Here is a 22,544-nt window from a genome sequence, read left to right on the forward strand (position 1 = left end):
GGGTAGTGGAAAAGGCCCATATGTATCAGCCCTGTGATGATCTGGTGACTTGTCCAAGGTCTACCCTGCCTTTTGCCCATAGTCAGCTGGGATAGGCTCCAGCTCGCCTGCGACCCTGCACAGGATAAGTGGTTACGGATGATGGATGGATTAAAGATGAGCCACCATTATTCCATTACTATAGGACATCTCTGACAATCAAGCATATTTTACTGTATCTTGTTCTAAACACCACAAGGGAACAGTTTTATTCTCCAAGTACTTTGAGTGATGTTTTTAACAGTGTCACGACAAATTCTAGAATGTATTACATGCCTATCTGACACATCTCCATTGAATTATTTATGTAACTTTGTTTTATTTATGAAGGGTTTTTTTATTTATTTATTTATTTTTATTTTTTTAAATGCCCTCAATATGCAGTCCAAAGAGGTGTTGATTGCAAGTGAAGATTATTAGGCTGGAAAAATAAAACTGACCTTTTATGCCCCTTTTCCACCAAAGCAGTTCCAGGGCTGGTTCGGGGCCAGTGCTTAGTTTGGAACCGGGTTTTCTGTTTCCACTGACAAAGAACTGGCTCTGGGGCCAGAAAAACCGGTTCCAGGCTAGCACCAACTCTCTGCTGGGCCAGAGGAAAGAACCGCTTACGTCAGCGGGGGGGTGGAGTTGTTAAGACCAATAACAAGACCGCGAAAGATCGCCATTTTTAAGCACCGAGAAACAGCAGCTGTACAAACGCGAAGTCGTCCATTATTATTGTTGCTGCTGCTGCTTCTTCTGTGTTGTTTTTGCTTCGATATTTGCGCCAAGGTTTATGCAGGCGTAGCGACGTAACTGATGTATACAGCGATGTAATGACGTGACTTCCCTTAGCACCGTGAGCTATGGAAAAGCAAACTGGTTCTCAGCTGGCTCGCAAGTTGAACGAGTTGTGCACCAGCACCGGCCCCGAACCAGCCCTGGAACTGATTTGGTGGAAAAGGGGTATTAGAGAGAGCAGAAACTTTTTTAGGAGTGGCCAAGCCAACAGTTAAGAAATAAGGACTGCATTAGTGAACTCCAACACCAAAAGGCCTGGAAGACCACAGAAGACAGCTCAAGTGGATGATCGTGTAATCTTTTCCTGAGGGAAGGAAAAACCACTTTACAACATTTAGTCAAGTCAAGAATACGAGTTAGTTTTGAGTCCCTGAACATGGAGTGTTCCTGTCCATATAAATATTTATGGATCAAATTAATGTCTGTTTTTTAAGTAATGTACTGGAATTGGGTGATTTTGATGATAAAATGTTCATCTATCAAATTGTAAAAGGCTAAAATTTTCAATAATCTGTACGGTATATTTTGCAATTTAAAAATAAACACTACTGTAATGCTAAGTTTCTCACGTCTATAGCCTGATGCTACATGAGGGATTAAAAAAATGTCTCCCTGTCTCCCACCCAGACCCAGTGGTGTTTACTTTGGGAATGTTCCAGAATGTGAGCATACCAGTGAATGGAAGTGTGGAAGTGAACGTGTCCCAAATCCCAGCTGATGTGGCCTTCGTCACGTTGCAGTTTCACACTCAGCACACCAATGCCACCGTCTCGTACACAAGCGTAAGTGACCTACTCACTCACACATGTACATGCCCTGTTAAGGGTTGTTTTACAATCAGGGTCCGCAAGCTAAAAATCACATTTAACACTTCTTATCTTCAATATCAAAAGGCTCGACTAAACAAACTTGGTTGTTTATTGTAGCCCTGTGAGAGCTCTATTTACCATGCAAAAAAAAAATTGGTGATAACGTTATTTTTGGTGAATGTATGGCAATATATGTCATATTTAGCAAAATTACTCGTGTCATTTAGAAAAAGTGCTTTTTTTGACCACAGGTAGCTCCAAAAGGGATGCACTTACATCATTCTTTATACCATAAAACACATATTTGGTTCCATATCATTGGAAACATAGTTAAGTTTTAATGTTGAATGCCAGTAAGTTTTCAGACTATTTTGATCAAATTAGTATGTGATTGTGTCAAAAAAAATGTCCTCTCCGAGACGGCTAATTTTTCAATATAAAATAACATATCTAAAATGATTTTCATCCTAAAATGTGGTCAAGAGACAACTAACACAAAGCTTACAGCCTTATATTTAAAAGCACTATGGAAGTAGTGGATTCTGAATTGTCAAAAAAAATGTCCTCTCCGAGAATCACTTCATTTGTTTCTCCAATCTTATAGCAGATTACACAAAACTACCATACACACACGTCAAAAAATTACCTGAAATCTGTTCTTTAACTTGTCCTTCACTTAAAAACTGGTACAAGAACCAGTTTCAATCAATTTGAATTTTGGACCCCTGTGACACAAACTTTGTACCCTGATTGTAAAACAACCCTTAAACATTTAATATTATGCTTGCAGTGCACACACGTGTTAATGTTTGTCCAGTAGGAAATGATGAACATGTCCATGTAAACATTAACGGGTCTGTTGTTTCTTGGTTGATTTTATTACTTGCTGTAGTGAGATGTTAACTAGAATCCCGACCTCCATCTTGTAAGTACAAAGGAAAACCAAGTGACGTCAAATCAGCATGGCTGCTCACACTATGAACAATAAACACAGCAGCGATTCTTACTTTTCACTGATTTTTATGCTGTACGTATTTACAAGTACCGTATTTTCCGGACTATCCGTCGCTCCGGAGTTTAAGTCGCATCAGCCAAAAAATGCATTATGAAGACGAAAAAAACATATACGTCGCACCGGACTATAAGTCGCACTTTTTTGAAGGGTTATTCTATCCATAGAATCTGTGATTCTATCTGATAAGCGGCGCGTGGTTACTGCGCGACTGCATTGTTTATTTAATAAACGAACAGCTGAGCAGTGATAACGTGCCCTTTGCCCTGTAAGTAGCCTAGTCTGATTATTTTAAATATCTACTACTATCTTTAATACTATCACTATCGTTATTACTAATAGCCTATAGTATTATTATAACTAATATTAGTAGCCTATTACTGATGCATTAATCAGTTTGCTTTTAGAATATTTTTACCGGTAGGGCTTATTATCGCCCCATGGCTCTTTCATCTGTGTTATTAAAGCTGTAGTCATCATCGAGGAGAGTCATTCTTCATTTTTGTCGAATTTTATTTCATCAAATCGGAGGTCAAGTAGGCTATAGGTGTATCATCTCCAAAGACAGGTACGGTAGTAAAAACAACCGTCTAGTGAAAAAAAACAACAACAACCGCTTTTAAATCCCCTATTTAAATCCTTAAAATGAGTCATTTAACTCATGTCTTGTGTGATCTGATCTCCAATGGTGAAATAAACCGGTTGTGATGAGTACAGTCTGTTATTTTAGAAGATAAATGTAATATATAATTTAATATATAGACTAATAAAAATTAATATTTTATAATATAATATCACGACATATTACTGTCTGTAACTGTTTGTCACTAAAGTGTTTTCTAAGATCATAATGTCTGATATTATTATTATTATTTTACACACACAATAAGCGCATGTGCATAAAGTTATAGTAAACCATCCCCCGCCTTTTTTTTTTTTTTTTTGAGTCGCCGGACCCACCCACCTCTTGCGTTCTGGGACCTCCCACTTCACAAATTAAGCACTGCCTAAAATCACTACATAACTTATTTAAATAACTATAGGCCTATCATTAATAATAAAACACAGGTCAATCAAGTTTATCAAGCTGATGATTTCACTCCAAATCAGCAAATCCATTGAATTCCTCATCCTCGGTGTCGCTTCTGAACAATTCTGCCTCCAGCGGCAGATGAAGCGCCGTTTCCTCTTCTTCTGCGTGGCTGTCGTCAGACTCGGCATCAGCTCCAGTTATTCCGCAGTGGAAAAAAAAACAAAACAACATATATACGTCGCACCGGAGTATAAGTCGCATGGCCAGCCGAGCCATGAAAAAAAGTGCGACTTATAGTCCGAAAAATACGGTACTTTTGACGTAATTCCAAGCTCCGACAAGTTCTTCCAAGGTTCTGGATGACCTGTATCTTCTAGAAGCCCAGTTAAGTAATTCAGGTTCATGTTTCAGACCAGCAGTGCTTCGGCTCTTGGATAAACATGGATACCTAGAACAGTGTTTGCATGGATTTGCGACCTCCTGTATGAAAGTCCATGTGAATTATTTCTGCGTGAGTAGTGTTGAAATAACATGCAAGACAGGTCAGCTGTTCATCTTCACTCCGTAAAATTTATCACCACGACGTTGAATAAAATCGATATAATCATGTTACAAATCTAAATGTAAACACCTGTTGGAGTCGAGTTATATCAAGCATGAAATTATGCAGATGTTTCCTGTTGAGTGTGTCGCCATATTTTCATAACCTTGTGTGTTGAACTCGAACATGGCAGATGTTCTCAGAGTTCCTGACTAGGAATTCCAAGTCGAATGACTGTTCTGTTAGTTTTCAACATCTGAGGTTGGGTTTTCCGAATAAAACGGATTGCTATGAAAGTCGTTGTGATCAAAGCCCTTACCCGTGTTGTGATGTGATCTGCGTATTGGACTTTATTGTAAAACCTTAGATTTATTCCAGTGTTGTAGTTGTCACTAAACCCTGAGTCCAGTCTGGAGTCCCCAGTGTTCAAGTCCAAGTCATTAAAGAAAATTCCAGGTCCGAGAACAAGACTCCAACCACACCATTTGACTGTGGCTGTTGCTGCCTTTATGTGAAAGATATCTGTGAAGAATCTCAGTCATCCAGGTACATAGTAATCTGTGGTTGGTTGAAGATGGCTGCATTGTAGGTGGCTGATAAAAGATGTCTTAGACCCCCACCTCTGTTCAGTGATGGCCGTTCCACGTTGACAAAAATGAACGATCCTCTCTGGCTAAGATGTCTGCCAGTTTTCTGGAAGTCCTCTCATACTCCCGCACCAGTCGAAGGGATCTCATCCCGAAGTGCGTAGAAACATGTCTGTGAAGAATCTCAGTCATCCAGGTACATAGATTCTGATTCTATGATGATCCATGAGAGGATAAATACTGGATACTCCCTATTAGTCAGACAGAACTGAGGAAGCCTTTCGGATGAGAGGCGAAACGTTTTCAAGAATCTTCAAGCAAGTCCAGTTGCTCTCTTCAACCAACCACAGATCTTTACGTGAAAGCGTCTCTGCTACTGCGTTGGACTAATGTTACTTCTCGACTGCCTCATTTTAGTTGATGGGCAACAGATGAAAGTTTGTTCATCGCTCAGCAAGCCCCGCCCACTATCAACAGGGCAAATAAAGTGAGAGAGGGTTAACACTAGCTAGTTCATCGCTCAGCAAGCCCCACTATCAACAGGGCAATGAACATGGCATGTCACTTCCTTCTCTGGGTGGAGTCTTGCCAAATGACTATTGAAGTTGGAGGTCGTCTCCTCGATAGTTCTTCTACATATGGAACACACGCAGTGCATTTTTATTTATTTATTTATTTATTTATTTAATTTTTTTTTTAATTAATTTTTTTCCTCCACTGCACGAGAAGCCTGTATAAGCAAAGCGGACAATCCTAGGGACGTTCTCTCCAGGCATTTTAGCGCGGTTAACGTTAGTTTGTTCCTGAACATGACGTATGAACAGGTGAATGTCCATTCTTTTGCATGGAATTAGTATAAAAATTAATGTAGATATAAATATCTTATGCCAAATTATGGCATGTTACAAAAAAAAAATAAAGAAAAAAAAATCCAAGTACTCCTCTCCAATTTGAGTCCGAATGCAGTAATGCGAGAGTCAGTAATCAGTGCAGTCCGAGTCAAGTCACGAGTCGGAGTCCTGGACTCGAAAACGACAAGCCTGATTTACGTTTTCTCTATTGCCTTATGTCCCTACACTGACAGAAATAAGGGTACAGTAGGAGTCTCTTTCTGTCCTCCCCAAGGTACAATCTACACTAATGTACCCCCTAAGGCTCATTATTGGACCTCAAGGTAAATGTGTGTACTTTTTTTAGGGCCAAAAAGATCCATATATGTACCCAAGCAGTATATAAAGGGTACAAATAAGTACCTTAGAGGGTACTGCCCCAGTGACAAGCCATTGTACCGCTAAAGGTACAATAATATACTTATTTTCCGAGAATGTAAGCTGTGGACCTATACCTCCCTTCACCATTTAAATACTCAACTAAAAAAACCCATCTTGCTTTTGACATCTTATTGTGTCCCCTACAATTTCATGAGCTAACTGTTCTCGGTCAGAGTTTTATTTATAGACATTGTTGTTCATCTTTCTGGTGTCTGTGTGTGTTTTGATTCAGGTACTAGCGTATGGTTCTTCAGTGACCACAGTTGATTCCGGGCTACTGTTTCCTCTTTCGCCAGCTCAGTCGACAATCTCGTGCTTCCTGCTGGCTCCGAGCAGTGACTCAGTTGCTGGAATAGGAGTTATACTGCCCTACTCAAGCACTGGTATATATCAGCTCATTCTGCTCTCTAGTGTGGTAAACTTGTTACATTTGTGTAAGCATCAGTTTCACTGCAATGGGGTCAACATTTCATTACTTCATTCTCATTCATTCATTTATCTGTTGTGGGGAAGCTGGAGCCAATCCCAGGTGAGCGAGAGAGAGAGGGGGGTGGGGTGGGGTTCATCCTGGACAAGTCGCCAATCCGTCGCAGGGCTAACACAGAGATGAACAACTGTTCACACTCCGTTTCTTGGCTGAGGAGCCAGATTTTGATTTAAAATGTCCATGATGCCATGTACACTAACGAGGTTTCCAGGGCCTTTGGAGGAAAAACGGCCCCAAAACACCACAGAGCCTCCATCATATTTTACAGTTGGGATTGGATTATTTTCATTACAGAGCTCCTTCTTTTCACACCAAACCCACCTTGAGTGTTTATGGCCACAAAGCTCTGTTTTTGTTCCATCAGACCAGAGAACACGGTTCCAGTCAAAGTTGTAATAGTGTTTCACAAACTTCAGGTGCTTACACTTGTGGTTAACTGACAGAAAAGGTGCTCTCCCCCCCCCCCCCCCCCCCCGCTTCCTCCTGGCAAAACCTTCCAAATAAGCTGTTGGCATGGAGGTGGAGTCTGATGATTTGATTTTGTTTTGGAGATTTGGAAACCAAGATTTTACTTTTTCTAAAATTCACCAACAGTGATCCTTGATTTTATTTAATTATATAACCCCCACCCCCCACCCTCCTCACTGTACGTGGGGCAAAATCAACTCTGGTCCTCTTCCACACAAGTTTGTAACAGGTTCCAGTTGGTGTCCACTTTTTTTTTTTTTTTTTTTTTTTATTGCTCTAACAGTAGAAATGGACATTTTCAGATGAGTAGCTTTTTATATATATATATATATATATATATATATAACATTCCCTGACTTATGAAGGTCAACACACTTCTCCCTCATTTTGGTTTGCGTGTCTCTGATCTTTCCCAGGTTGATGGATGACTAAGGGAATTTTGGCTTCTGTGTCACCTCGTATTTTTACCCCCAGTGAGTTAGGAAGTCCTGGATTACAGCTTGAAATTTCCTACACACTCCAATCAACTCAAACATGTACAATTTAAATTGTGTTCACGATAATTTCCAGGGGTGCCAATAATTTTTATTGAAAACAATTTCCTTGAGGGATTTGTTTTTCTCTTTTTAAATGTAAATGAAGCTTAAGGGGTGCCAATAATTGTGGAAGGGTGTGTGTGTGTGAGAGAGAGAGAGAATTTTCTTTCTCTCTCTCTCTCTCTCTCTCTCTCTCTCTCTCTTTCTCTCTCTCTCTCCCAGACTCTGTTTTTAGAAAAGAAAATGAGGATGTATTTGTCTTCACATATTACCAAGTTGTTGCTGTACTGTGTGCAGACCCTGTCCCTGGAGCCTGCAATCTGGAGTACCCAGTGGAGATCGACCCAAACATCTACTTGCTCTATAACCTTTACGAGACCACCATTCGCTTTGCTCCTGCTAACATCGGAAGTGCGAGGTATTAACCCTGGCCCCTCTCTCTCTCTCATATCATCTTTCAGAATGATTTTTGTGTATAGTTTGTCTGCATGGTCCCTTAAAAGCTTTAAAGGTACTATTTTCTAAATGTAAAACCATTTGTTTCATTTTACACCAACTTGAGTCGTTTTTGTGTCGTGTGTGTGTGTGCATTGTCGTGTCATTCCTGTTATTCAAGCCATACTCCGAGACGGAATTTTGATCCCAAGAATTATATGCAGTGACTTATGGATAACAGATGTTCCAGAAAAATAAAACAGATCCACAAAAATGATTGACAGATATAAAGTGAGAGAATAAAATGAGTATATTCTCAACCAGTCAACAACAAGCACCAGGGGGTGGGGCTTCGACCTGACGGGCTAGATAAGTTTAGGAAGCTTGTCGTGTTTGGGGAAATTAAAGGAGAACTGAAGTCATTTTTAATTTGCTTTATTTCTTAATACATTATTCAATTACGTTTTCAGTTTTGGTAACCTTATATTGTGACTAGTATTGGCAACTAATTGCAATTAAATATCGGCCGATTCGATTTTTAGCCATGTTGCCTTTAGTTCGGCGGTACGGTGTTGTAGTGGTTAGCGCTGTCGCCTCACAGCAAGAAGGTCCTGGTTTGAGCCCCGTGGCCGGCGAGGGCCTTTCTGTGCGGAGTTTGCATGTTCTCCCCGTGTCCGCGTGGGTTTCCTCCGGGTGCTCCGGTTTCCCCCACAGTCCAAAGACATGCAGGTTAGGTTAACTGGTAACTCTAAATTGACCGTAGGTGTGAATGTGAGTGTGAATGGTTGTCTGTGTCTGTGTCAGCCCTGTGATGACCCGGCGACTTGTCCAGGGTGTACCCCGCCTTTTGCCCGTAGTCAGCTGGGATAGGCTCCAGCTTGCCTGCGACCCTGTAGAACAGGATAAAGCGGCTAGAGATGATGGATGCATTTAGTTCGTTTGGTCCACGGCAGGCATCGCTTATCCGTGCAATCTTCACGAGACTTGTGTGAGACTTATAAAATACGTATGTGCTCGGAAACTTGTTACAAAAACCTGTGCATCTCATTTTTTGTTCGTGGACCTCATTTTATATTTCTGAATCCTGTCCTGTTTTATATGTGGAGCTTGTTTTATTTTTATGGACCTCGATTGACTTAAATGATTCATTGAATATACCCCCATAGAATTATGGTGCAAAATATAAACAATATACAGGCTGTGTATCCAGAAATACAAGCACAAATGGAGTGGCTTGAAATGAAAATGTGATGAGCTGCTGATGGTCACTTTACACCTAAGAAAAAGTCAGGCTACTATATTACGTGTTGTATTCAGTGTTGCGTCTTTGCCGAACTGTAAATAACAGCATTTATCTTTTCACCTCGTCTTATTCTGATCGTTGTCTCTTCTACCTGTTAATCTCTCTCTCTCTCTCTCTCTCTCTCTCTCTCTCTCTCTCTCTCTCTCCCCCCCACCTTTTTGTTCCTTTCTGCTCTGGGATCAGAGGAGCCTCTCCCCCGGCGTGTGATGTGGAAACGGATTTAAATAATCGGTGGCGTTTAGAGTATGACGTGTACCAGTTCTTCCTTCCTGAGAACGACCTCTCGGAGCAGAGTCTCATCAGTGGCATCAAGACGGTTGCCTGGGTGACAAACATGGTGGAAAATGGTAGGAAGGTCAGTGGCGTGACAATCTTAAGCTCTTCTCGAGTACACACCTCAGGAACAGCACTGAATTGGCACACTTCTTTTTAATTCTGGATGCAACCATAACAATTTTACACATGGTCATATAATATGGGGCGAAACCGTGGCTGAATGGTTATGGAAGCAGCTTTTGGGACCCAAAGGTTGCTGGTTTGATTTCTTGGACCAGTAGGAATGGCTGAAGTGCCCTTGAGCAAGACATCTAATCCCTAACTGCTCTGGGTATCTTGTGCATTGCTCTGGATAAGAGCGTCTGCTAAATGCCATTATTATTCTAAATATCTTATCTTGATTTCGGATAAAAAAAAAAAAAATTAATAATAGCTAATTGTTGACACTTGAGAATTTCAATGAAAGTTAATTTCACTCGAGTTAAATTGAGCATCTAATTTTATTCTAGCTCAGTCACAGAACAGTCCACTGTGTTTTTACAGTGCTGAGCATAAATGAGTGCACCCCCTTGTAAAAGTAACATTTTAAACAATATCTCAAACACAATTTCCAAAATGTTGACAAGACAAAGTTTAATATAACATCTGTTTAACTTATAACGGGAAAGTAAGGCTAATAATATAACTTGGATTACACATTTTTCAGTTTTACTCAAATTAGGGTGGTGAAAAAATGAGTGCACCCCCACAACAAAAACTACTCAATCTAGTGCTTTGTATGGCCTCCATGATTTTTAATGATGGCACCAAGTCTTCTAGGCATGGAATGAACAAGTTGGCGACATTTTGCAACATCAGTCTTTTTCCATTCTTCAGCAATGACCTCTTTTAGGCTACGTTCACACTGCAGGCTGAAGTGACTCAAATCCGATCTTTTTGCCCATATGCGACCTGTATCCAATCTTTTATTGACAATATGAACGACACAGATCCGATTTTTTCAAATCCGACCCAGGCCGTTTGGATATGTGGTGCTAATTCCGATTCCTATCCGCTCTTTTCATATGCGACTTCAGTCTGAACCGCCAGGTCGCATTCATCCGACTTACACGTCATCAACAAGCCACAAACGTCACTATTCTGCGCTGAAGTAGGCGGCAGGTCTCTCAAAAAAAGTTACAACAACATGGCGCATAATCACGGGCGCAGATAGAGGGTGGGACGAGTCATATTTAAATTCACCTCGTTCGGTCCCCCCTACTTATAGGGAGGAAAAAACGTCTATGCTGTCTTTCTTTGCATAAGGCAAACCTCACGGAAAAATCAAAAGACTAATTACCATTCGGTTTATTGAGTGTATACATATAGTTGCAACAACTCACATAAAACAAAGACTGATATTCGGTTGGTTGAGCTGCGCAGACTGCACAGGTTGCGAGCTCGAGCTTGGTTGCTATGGTTACTAACAACAAGTTTGACAGGCATATCGGGGTTGGGGTTGGTTTGCTGGCAGCTTTGTCCCCCCCAGTTCAAAAAACGTATCTGCGCCCCTGCGCATGACATCAATGCGAGGGACGCTTCGGGCTGTGAAGGTTCTGAATCTTCTCAATGGAAGGACGCAGAGGTTAGGGAGCTGATTTCCATTTGGGGGGATGCAGCTATTCAAGCTAGATTGGATGGGTCATACCGCAACCGGGCGGTTTTACTTCCATAAACACTGGCCATGCTCACTGCGTGTGACGTCGTCGTATCCTGCAGTGCGCATGCGGAACACTTTTAGGTCGCTTTTCGTTCATACTGAGGATCACATACAAGTCGCATATATTTGTTAATGTGAACGACCTCACAAAAAAATCGGATTTCACAAAAAAATCGGAATTGAGCATTAAGCCTTGCAGTGTGAACGTAGCGTTAGTGACTGGATGCTGGATGGAGAGTGATGCTCAACTCGTCTCTTCAGAATTCCCCAAAGAAAATAATTTCTTTCCACCACAAAGGTGAAGGCTACAAGAAGATCAGCAAAGCTTTACTTATCAGTCAGAATACTGTCGCAAAAGTGGTAGAAAAATGTAAGAAAGACGGAACTGCAACCATCTCACAGAGACGTCCAGGTCGTTCAGGGAAGTTAACACCTCAACAGGAGCGTCTTCTGATGAGAAGGGTTGAAGAAAATCGGCATGCAAGTTCACTGCAGTTATCTAAAGAAGCAGAAAGCCAAACTGGGGTGACTATTTCCCGTGACACAATACGGCGTATACTGCAGAGGAATGGCATGCGTGGATGCCGTCCACGAAAGAAGCCTCTCCTAAAGCCCAGGCACAAAAAAGCCCGCCTAGAGTTTGCCAGGGCCCGTGCTGACAAAGATGAAGACTACTGGGACTCTATACTCTGGAGTGATGAGACCAAGATAAAGGTTTTTGGAACCGATGGCTTCAAAACTGTACGGCATCGCAAAGGTGAGGAATATGAAGAAAACTGCCTGGTGCCTACAGTGAAACATGGTGGTGGCAGTGTCCTTATGTGGGGCTGCATGAGTGCTGCTGGTGTCGGGGAGCTGCATTTCATTGATGGCATCATGAATTCGCAGATGTATTGCTCTATACTGAAAGAGAAGATGCTACCATCACTCCGTGCCCGTGGTCGTCGTGCACTTTTCCAACATGACAATGATCCTAAACACACATCTAAGGCCACTGTTGGATTTCTGAAGAAGAACAGGGTGAAAGTGATTCAGTGGCCAAGTACGTCTCCTGATCTGAACCCAGTCGAACACCTATGGGGAATTCTGAAGAGACAAGTTGAGCATCACTCTCCATCCTAGCCTAATAAACTAGACCCACCCGCCTAGCAGCCAAAAATATTTTTGCCTAGCAAGTGGGTCTAGCCTCGCGCCATATAAACAAAAACACCCCAGGCATCAAATCGTGCCCGCCAATCACAACGCAAGGTTTTTGTTTGGATTCTTTGGGCGGGCTTTTGCAGGAGTGACGACAAAGCTGCGCGACGCTGGAGAAAGCACAACAGGAAAGATGGCTACGGCTATTGAACAGCGCGCGTTTGACTCCGCTTTGGAATCAGTTTTAGAAGAATTAGACTTGGAGTTTTCGTTGAAACATGAGCAGGAAGAGGCTCTCCGCTCATTCCTTTTCAAGAAGGACGTTTTCACTGTTTTGCCGACCGGCTGTGGCAAAAGTCTGATCTACCAGCTGGCTCCGCTCGTAGCCAAAAGGATGGGGCTAGTTTGTGCAGTACGAAGAATTAATAAACAGCTTTGAAACATTACTTTTTGATTGTTTCTTATTTTCCCGTTATTTTAAATTTAAGGGAAATGATTTCACCAAACACCACTAAATAAAAACTCTCAAAAACAGTTTAAGCAAACCCTTGAAAAACACTTGGAAAATGTGTATGTTAAATATGTGGTACAGACTCCAAACTTGTGGTCATTATCTCCAAACTTCTTAATATCTAGAACCTGTTTATTAATTAATACGCATTTTGAAAAATTATTTATTTCAAGGCCTCCCCCACTGCTTTCTGTCGCTCTGACTATGTCACAGTCACTGTTGCGCTGATTGGTCAGAGCGTTGGCCTATACGCACAGAGACAGTTTGAAAGACAGCGGGTTGTTCCTCCCACACCCCCGTCGGAAATGTCTACGGATCGAGGCCAGACTAAATATTCACATTTAGTCTGGCTTGCCAGGCTATCTCCATCCAGCATCCAAAAGAGGTCGTTGTTGAAGAATGGAAAAAGATTGATGTTGCAAAATGTTGTCAACTTGTTCATTCCATGCCTAGAAGACTTGGTGCCATCATTAAAAATCATGGAGGCCATACAAAGCACTAGATGGAGTAGTTTTTGTTGTGGGGTGCACTCATTTTTGCACCACCCTAATTTGAGTAAAACTGAAAAATGTGTAATCTAAGTTATATTATTAACCTTACTTTCCCGTTATAAGTTAAACAGATGTTATATTAAACTTTGTCTTGTCGACATTTTGGAAATTGTTTGTGTTCATTGAGATATTGTTTAAAATGTTACTTTTCAAAGCGGGTGCACTCATTTACGCTCAGCACTGTATAAACTGTAATTATTGAACTCGTGTTAAAAGCTTTTCTTTTTGACAGTGTAAACTGTAAGTGAATTTGAATGTTGATGATCTCATTAATGACTAACAGTTGTTTATTGACTCCATTAGTATAGAAGAGTTCTGTGTGATTGCTGCTGCTTTTTGTTAAGTTTTATTTCAGGGCTGTCGACGTTCACGTGTTTAATGCAAATTCCTTTTCATGGCACTTTTTTTTTTTTTTTCTCTCTCTCTCTCTTTGGACACACAATTAATGCATGCACGTTCTGTGCCCCTCCCCTATAGTTTGGGAAAGTGGGAAGTGACGTGCTGTGAGTAGCTGGTCTGTGTAAGTCGTGATTTTAAAATGCACTTGTGTCCAGAATCACAGAGGTGGATAGTAACAAAGTACATTTACTTGGGGGGGGGGGGTTTGGAAACTTATGACTAACTTCACTACATTTGAAAGACAAAAATCATACGTTTTACTCCACTACATTTCTATCAAGGTCCTCGTTACTATGAAACAGCTTTGAAAGTGGCTTTTTTTTTGTTTGTTTTTTCTTTCTTTCTTTTCAAAAACGTGATTGTGTTTTTCGCAGGTGACACTGAGACAATCAGTAATCACTAGGGTCACGTCCACAGACCTGTATAAAATCAAGCTCAATTTCTCAGCAGTATTATTCGAACTCGATCAGTTGATGGCAGAATGGAAGGAGGCGGTTCTTCTGGGGAATGCACGCACTCATGGCTATAGCTAGAACCCATGTTTCAGTTTTCTGAAAGGATTAAAGATTCGTTTTAAATGTTTGCTTTGTTTGCCAAAAACAAACCACATCACGCTGTACAAAAACTCGCCGTCCAACCTGCGGAAGCATATTGAGGGGGATAAACGTTTTATTCCAAGAGAAAGCTTGCAAAGAAGTTGTCTGTGCTTGTAGAGTGAGCGATAACATTGCAATAGCTATGCAGTCTGGTTAGTCAAACGACTTTCTATCGATTTGCCCACCAAGTTGCCGTCGCCTTGTCCGCGGTTAACGTTAACACATAGCTAGTTAACTCGGGCACTGTTAGTTCAGGGATCCCAGACGTCCGCTATTTAGCGGAATTCCGCCATTTTTCTAGCCAAAGTGGTGTGGTTTTTTTTTTTTTTTTTTTTTTTATAAAGTCTCTTGTATATCCGTTAAAAATATGTTTAAGTAAAATGACCAGCAGAATACGTTCTGATTTGGTTTGCTTGTTTAGCGATGTTTTTGTCAGCTTCGTTTGTTCTCGTTGACATTCGGGAACACTCGGAAGTTAAATTGATGTAAATACCGCAAGACTGTACGCAATAGAACGAGAAAACAATATGGCTGCGCCCATTTGCTAGAAAATGTGTTTTAACTCCGTTCGTGTTTTTGTTTCTAATGCGTTGAACTTCATTCAGTATGTCATGGAAAAAAGATATCGTCTATAAAAGAGATAGCGGAACAGTGTCCAGGTTAGAAGAAGTATATTCTTCAAAGCTACATTTTCATCTAATTTTTATAAATAACAATTTTTTTGCCACTTATGTCATTGATTACAAAATATGGCATCAAATAGATACACATTATTGTTAAATTCTGTTGCTTTTCTATGTTAAATCTATGTAAAAAAATGTGTTCTATAGCATCTTTAAATGTTAAAATCTCAACAGCTTCAGGGGGCTTGCAGCGCCCTTGACCCCTGCTGATAGTTTCTTACATTCCTCTATTTTTTTTAAATTACTGCTGGGATCCCTGTTAGTTGGCATGTAAAAACGGAGTTACGCTAACATGAATAACGTTAACTTATCTGAAGTCCTTTCAGAAATGTTTTAGCATAATCTTGTCAAATAAACAATGTAGAAATCTCTCTTTTCTAGTAACGTTAACTACCCAGTATGATTTCAAGTTTGAAAAGCGTTTGCTAGCATGTCAGGTGGAGTTTCAGCTCTACAGGTTCAACAAGTTGGTCAGTTGCTTCAGAGGCATTAGGGTTTTGTAAGCATTGTGGCAATAATGCAACGATGCATTGACAGAAAATATACTTAAGTATTTTTAAAAGCAAGTACTTCAGTACTTTCAGTAAAAATTTGACTGGACAACTTTCACTTGTATCAGAGTAATATTTAACCAGTGGGATCTGTACTTTGACTTAAGTAATGAACTTGGGTACTTTGTCCACCTGTGCAGAATCAACCTGTATTCTGAGTGTTTACATAAAACGTGTATTTTTATATGCTTTTGATGGTCCAGAGGGGAGAAAAGGTGTGCGTGTGTGTGTGTGTGTGTGTGTGTGTGAGAGAGAAAGAGAGAACGGGCTGCACACTGGAGTGAGTTTGTTTTATTCCTAAGAAATCTCATCTCATTACCTGTAGCCGCTTTATCCTGTTCTACAGGGTTGCAGGCAAGCTGGAGCCTATCCCAGCTGATTACGGGTGAAAGGCGGGGTACACCCTGGACAAGTCGCCAGGTCATCACAGGGCTGACACACAGACAACCATTCACACTCACATTCACACCTACGGTCAATTTAGAGTCACCAGTTAACCTAACCTGCATGTCTTTGGACTGTGGGGGAAACCGGAGCACCCGGAGGAAACCCACGCGGACACGGGGAGAACATGCAAACTCCACACAGAAAGGCCCTCGCCGGCCACGGGGCTCGAACCCGGACCTTCTTGCTGTGAGGCGACAGCGCTAACCACTACACCACCGTACCGCCTCCTAAGAAATCTGAGTGATGTAAAAGTGTTCATCAATGCAGTTTTTGCTCATGAGTGTACTGTATATTTACCAGCGAGTTATTGCATTTTACTGGAAAACATATTTTATGAGCTGTGTGCCTTAACAAATGTTTATTTGGTTTGAGGCTAGAAGTGAAATACAGAACTTGAGGTTAAGATTACATTTTGTTATTTCCACCACCACCACCACAAAGTGCACAGAGGGATTTAGGAATGGAGTCCGTCTGTTTCAATCTGGACAAGTTTTCTCAAAAGCTACATTTTAATGAAACTTTGCGTGCTCATATTACTATTCACGATCAAAGTTAAGTTTGAGAATCTTTTATGAGAAATAATTTTCAGAGTTATGGCCCTTGACAACCCTTTTGTTACTGGACTTTGTAGAAGTGGACTCGGTATGGACAAGTTTTCTCAGAAAGCTGCGTCAATGAAACTTTGCGTGCTCATACGACTGAAAAAAGCTGGGTAGTGTTTTATGAAGGTGTCCTAGCACCTATGACCTCATAAGCCAATATTAAAGCAATGGACTTATAAGGGTGTAAGTGTTAAGAGGTCTTCATAAAATGCTCGTGGCAGGGGATAGTGATGACCATGTCGTCTTGTTCACACTGAATTTGGGTTAAACCCTAAATTATAAATTTAATGCTGCTTTATTTTTTTTTTAATGGAGTGGGGGAATAAAATACCCACAAAAAATAAATTTTCCTGTGTCTACCTTTATTCTTCCTGACCTGGTTACATACGTTTGCATAAAGCGAGCAGATTTGTCCACGCCCACTCCCCAAAAGCATGGAAAAAAAAATCCCTTTAAGGTACATTTTAGAGCAGATTTAATTTAAATTAAAAATAAAAATTAATTTGCAGTTAACTCTGGATAATAATGCGATTTTTTTAATTGCAATTAAATGTTTTTACTGGGCGGCACTGTCGCCTCACAGCAAGAAGGTCCGGGTTCGAGCCCCGTGGCCGGCGAGGGCCTTTCTGTGCGGAGTTTGCATGTTCTCCCCGTGTCCGCGTGGGTTTCCTCCGGGTGCTCCAGTTTCCCCCACAGTCCAAAGACATGCAGGTTAGGTTAACTGGTGACTCTAAATTGAGCGTAGGTGTGAATGTGAGTGTGGATGGTTGTCTGTGTCTATGTGTCGGCCCTGTGATGACCTGGCGACTTGTCCAGGGTGTACCCCGCCTTTCGCCCGTAGTCAGCTGGGATAGGCTCCAGCTTGCCTGCGACCCTGTAGAACAGGATAAAGCGGCTACAGATAATGAGATGAAATCCTGACTTAACATTCAGTTTTCTTGTGGTGCTCTGGTTCTTAAATCTCCTCCTCTCTCCTTTTTGTTCTAGGTGATGACATTATCCTCTCAAGATAAAACTGCGGTGTCCTTTAACTCCATCCCGGGACAGGGTGTAATCTTCTCCATCGTCGTGAGAGACCCCGTCTACAACAGCTCCGCTTCATACGTGCCCGTGCACACCTACGCCTGCAGCTTCACGTCCACGTTAGACAGCTGCAACACGCTAGGTGATTAGTCAGTTCTTCTTGATTTGGACTGCTCGAACACTTGGTACATTTTAATATTTCCTATTAATATACAGCATGGAAGTGATTTTAGAAACCAAAGGGGTATTCCTTGCACCTGCTTGACTTACTGGTGTTATGGGGAACTGATCCATGAAGCACAGGAGCCTGGTTTCTATTTGCTGCATGATGTGTAGCAGCCGTGCAATCGCAGCACGTCACGTGTATATTTTGGACATCCGAAAGATTTTTTTAAAAGGTTACATTCACTAGACTGTCCATAGAATGATTAGTGATGTCATACGCTGCAACGTTAAATACTCTGAAGCTTTGTCTCTCAAACTTTCCACCGTCGTCATGATTGTCATGTGCTGCATCTTAAATCGAAAACGCTGACCTTTTTGTTAAACGTATAGAAAATCCAGAAGGTTGATGGACCTTTCAGGAGGTTTGAAATCGCATGAGAGGGTTTTAAAATTCATACACTAGCTATAATAGAAAAGCCGGCTAGTGGTGCCACTCAATGGTAGCTATGTCAGATAGTTTGCTTGGTGGAGATGGATGGACAGGGAAATTTGTGTTGTGGGCCTTTTTTTTTTTTTTTTAAATTGCAGAATTCCTCCTCTAATTCAGTATGTCGGGACAGAATAAAAGACTAAAGTAACATGTGGACTCCTTCATTTAAGTGTCTTGACTGAATGAACTCCTTAGCACCCAGAATCTGTCTTCAGTGTTTGTTTCTAATATTAATTGGATGAAGCAAAAGATGGAGACTGTGAGCTGCTCTTGTGATTTGTGAACCAGATAACCTTACACTGGGTGTCAACTAGAGGTCTGCGCGGGACAGAATTTTCAGTCCCGCTCCCGCAAAGAATTATGATTTTCAGTCCCACCCGCGCCTGCCATATTTTATCCCGCTCCCGCCCGCAAATCCTGCATAATGTAGACGTTGGCGTTATTTCTCACGAAAGTTCGTCATTGGCTTGGGGAATTAAACATGCTGAGCTCTCCACTGACCGATCCTTCACCTAGCGCACGTAGCGAGGGTGCGCGTTGCCAGGCGGCATGCGCAGCTGAGGCTTTACAGAGATACCCAACACACCTACCAAAATCTACAGTGGATATTAAGAATATTGCACATTGCACATAGCTTATGTCACTCCTCACATTTACATTCTAGGAAATACAAGTAGGCCTATAAGAAATTAATATAATTTAAAGACACAGCGTGATGGTGCCCCGCCCCCTACTTTGAGTGGATTTGAGCATAAATATCTACAGCTCACGTTCAGGGGTGCGTTTCAAGCAATGTACCTCTTTTTAAAGCAGCACTTACTTCTGAAGCACTGTGAGCTTCACTAGAGGAGCTCTGCTCTTCTGCCGTGATCGGAGATCTCAAACACGGAAGAGCGGAAAGGAATCGGAAACGTACGCGAGATTAGACCACAGCCGCAAATTTAGGCGTCTTAAAATGTTTTTATTAATGCCAAATAAAATATCCAGCACAAATTATATATGATAGACACAAATTAATAATTTATAAATTTTATTTTAAACACGTTTTTAGTTAGCGGGACTGCAGCTTATCACCTCTCCCGCATTGTGCACTGCCGCACTGCTTTGCATCGGGTCCCGCGGGAGCGCAGGGCTCTAGTGTCGACCCCTAGTTTGGGAACAATTAACTATCCTAAAATGTTTTCTGACCCAGATTATCATAAACCAGCTTTGTCTTTTGCCTACATTTTCTCTTCTAAAGTTTTATGTTGGTTCCTTTTTTTTGTTGTTGTTGTTCCTCAGGGAGAATTTCCACCAAGGTATTTTTCACCATTACAGGACTTGCGGGACTTTTTGTATGTTTCTTAGGGCATCGTTTTTTCAAATGTGGTAAGTGTAAGTCTTTAATTTGTTAACATTTGAGAAACTTTTTGTTTGTTTGTTTGTTTGTTTGTTTGTTTGTTTTTCCCCCAGCTCAGGGCTGACCCAAAAAAGAAAAAAAAAGTTGAGTTTAAATCTAAAGTCTGTACTGCATTTTTGTTATTTAGAGTGTGGGAATAGCCTGCTGTCGTCGTATCATGTTAGAGATTGAAATTAAAGTCTTTCTGAGCTGTTTCTGGGTCTTTATGTCCCGCGACAACTGTAATTATGCAGAACTTTCTTCAAGCACATGTTCAGTAATCGCATTTAATTCTGATACAGTTGACCTCAAAGAAGTTAATGCACCATTCTCTTTGTACTTGAATTACTGTTCCAGTTTCAAAATCCGTTTTTCCCCTCAGAGCTCTTCTGTTTGGGCTTTGGCTTTGGAGCCTTTTTCTTCTTTGTGCTGATCACGAGAACCACCACATTGGATTATGACAGTAAGTTCATATCAAAGCACTGCTGAATGGCAGCTTTGTCGATTTTCGTGGCACTTTGATGAATTAGTACAACAAATGAGGTCAAAGGTTCAGTGTATCTATTGGAATAGAATTGGGGAAAATACGAATAGTGTGGTCGGATGGTTTTGTCAAATTTTAGCTTTTGTTTTCAGGAGTCCCAGTTAGAACATGGGTGAAAATGGTTTAATAAAACAAATGGGTTGCCCAAGCTGGTAATCGTATGTCAGTGCAATCAAGTAGTATTTATGGACCAAATCCTCTATCAATCCATGAGTAAGGATTACTTCTTCAAATAAGTTTCACTGAAGTGAGAAATGAAGACCGAAACATTTGTGTTCTGTTTGTGTTTTCTTCCTTGTGCCAGTTGAGTCACGAGTCCGATGAGTCAATGTCAGTTCACAGGCATGAGTGCAGATTAGTGGAGTTTGCTAATGGGTTGGGTCCTGCTGGTTTCCTCTCGTGTTGTTCAGAGACTCAGGGGAACTGATTTACACACACTCCTCCTCCAAAAGTATTGGAACAACAAGCCCAGTTCTGTTTTTGCAAAATGCTGAAGACATGTGGGTTTGAGAGGAAAATATGAATGAGACAATTGTTCAGAATTACAGCCTTCATTCCCTGATATTTGCATCTAGATGTATTAGAACAACTTGGAGTCTCTGGTGTCAGATAACCTAATTTTTGAACAACAAATGTATTGGAACAGATAATTTTAAAGTAAAGAACACGTATATTATTCTGTCCACATTCACTGGATATGATCAGTCGTGTGCTCCGATTGGCTACTCTACTACTTAGGATATCGGCTCATACACTGTGAGTAGAGAAAAACAAAATGGTGGCATGTGTTGCTGAACCTACTGAGGATGAAGAAAAAAGCCCAGAAACTAGTATTTAAAAGAAATGGAGCCAAGAGTGTGTGTGGGGTTTTTTTTGGGGGGGCGGACGGGGGACAAAAAAAGCAACAAAATATTTGATTGTAGCTTTTAAATTTATTTTTCAAGAATTATTACAGCAGCAGCCCTGTGATGACCTGGCGACTTGTCCAGGGCGTACCCCGCCTTTCGCCCGTAGTCAGCTGGGATAGGCTCCAGCTTGCCTGCGACCCTGTAGAACAGGATAAAGCGGCTAGAGAGAATGAGATGAGATTACAGCAGCATTTCTCACAAATTGCTACTGTCATTTCATGGGTTTGTTTACATTCTAGGTGGAAATGACTGTCAGACGTTTTGTATAAAGTTTTTCTTTATCGAGTTTGCAAAAAATAAAAATGCTCCGTTTCTCAAAATATAGTGAATGTGGATAGAATAAAAGTTATTCCACTCAATCTCATCGTACGTGGCTTATAACCGACTTGGTGCGCTGCGCCTCGTCAGCTATGAGCTTGTGTACAACTCAATTTCGTGGAATAACTGTTAAATATTTAGTTGCATATCCTTCACATGCAGTAACTGCATATCAAGCCAGCGACCCACTGACTTCAACTATTGCGTTCTTCTTTTGTGATGCTTTTCCAGGCTTGTACTGCAGCTGTACTCTTGATGGCGTTTGGCATTTTTCAGAGATTCACCCAGAAAGGAAAATCGCTTCACGTTTTTAGAAATCAATCATTTATGTACATATGAAGTGAGGAGGTTCAGTCAACTGACGTGATCGATATATTAATTCTTAAGATTGCCTAAATGAACGTGCCTCGAAGACTTGCTGAAGTTTAAATGAGTTTTTACGCTAGACTTGAGTGGAAACCTTGGAGAACCTATTAACAAATTGTGAAATGTGATGAGCAGGGTTGTGCTCCCCCCCCCCCCCCCCCCCCCCCCAAAAAAAAAAAAAAAAGTGTTTTGAATTTCATAAAACTTCTAGCCAGAATGGTACAACCCCAATTCCCAAAAAGTTTGGACACTGTATAAAACAAATAAAACCAGAATGTGAAGATTTGCAAATCATGGAAACCCTATATTTCATTGAAAATGGTTACAAATACATGTCAAATGTCTCTTATTATCTGTAGCTGCTTGATCCTGTTCTACAGAGTCGCAGGCAAGCTGGAGCCTATCCCAGCTGACTATGGGCGAAAGGCGGGGTACATCCTGGACAAGTCGCCAGGTCATCACAGGGCTGCACATAGACACAGACAACCATTCACACTCACATTCACACCTACGGTCAATTTAGTCATCAGTTGAGTTTGCATGTTCTCCCTGTGTCCGCGTAGGTTTCCTCCGGATGCTCTGGTTTCCCCCACAGTCCA

The 22,544-nt window shown here is 41.2% G+C and overlaps 1 protein-coding gene across 1 annotated transcript in view; it reads left to right on the top strand.

Annotated features, from left to right (window-relative positions):
• tm7sf3 (transmembrane 7 superfamily member 3) overlaps positions 1-22,544 on the top strand; it is a 51,476-nt gene that overhangs the window by 14,906 nt on the left and 14,026 nt on the right. Inside the window, exons 2-8 of the mRNA XM_060914318.1 lie at positions 1,447-1,601; positions 6,305-6,455; positions 7,861-7,981; positions 9,485-9,656; positions 17,741-17,918; positions 19,713-19,799; positions 20,192-20,272. Coding sequence (XP_060770301.1) covers positions 1,447-1,601; positions 6,305-6,455; positions 7,861-7,981; positions 9,485-9,656; positions 17,741-17,918; positions 19,713-19,799; positions 20,192-20,272 — 945 coding nt within the window. The remainder of the gene's footprint in view (positions 1-1,446; positions 1,602-6,304; positions 6,456-7,860; positions 7,982-9,484; positions 9,657-17,740; positions 17,919-19,712; positions 19,800-20,191; positions 20,273-22,544) is intronic.

This window comes from Neoarius graeffei, chromosome 2, assembly GCF_027579695.1.
Source record: "Neoarius graeffei isolate fNeoGra1 chromosome 2, fNeoGra1.pri, whole genome shotgun sequence".
In the NCBI taxonomy this organism is placed as follows: Eukaryota; Metazoa; Chordata; class Actinopteri; order Siluriformes; family Ariidae; genus Neoarius; species Neoarius graeffei.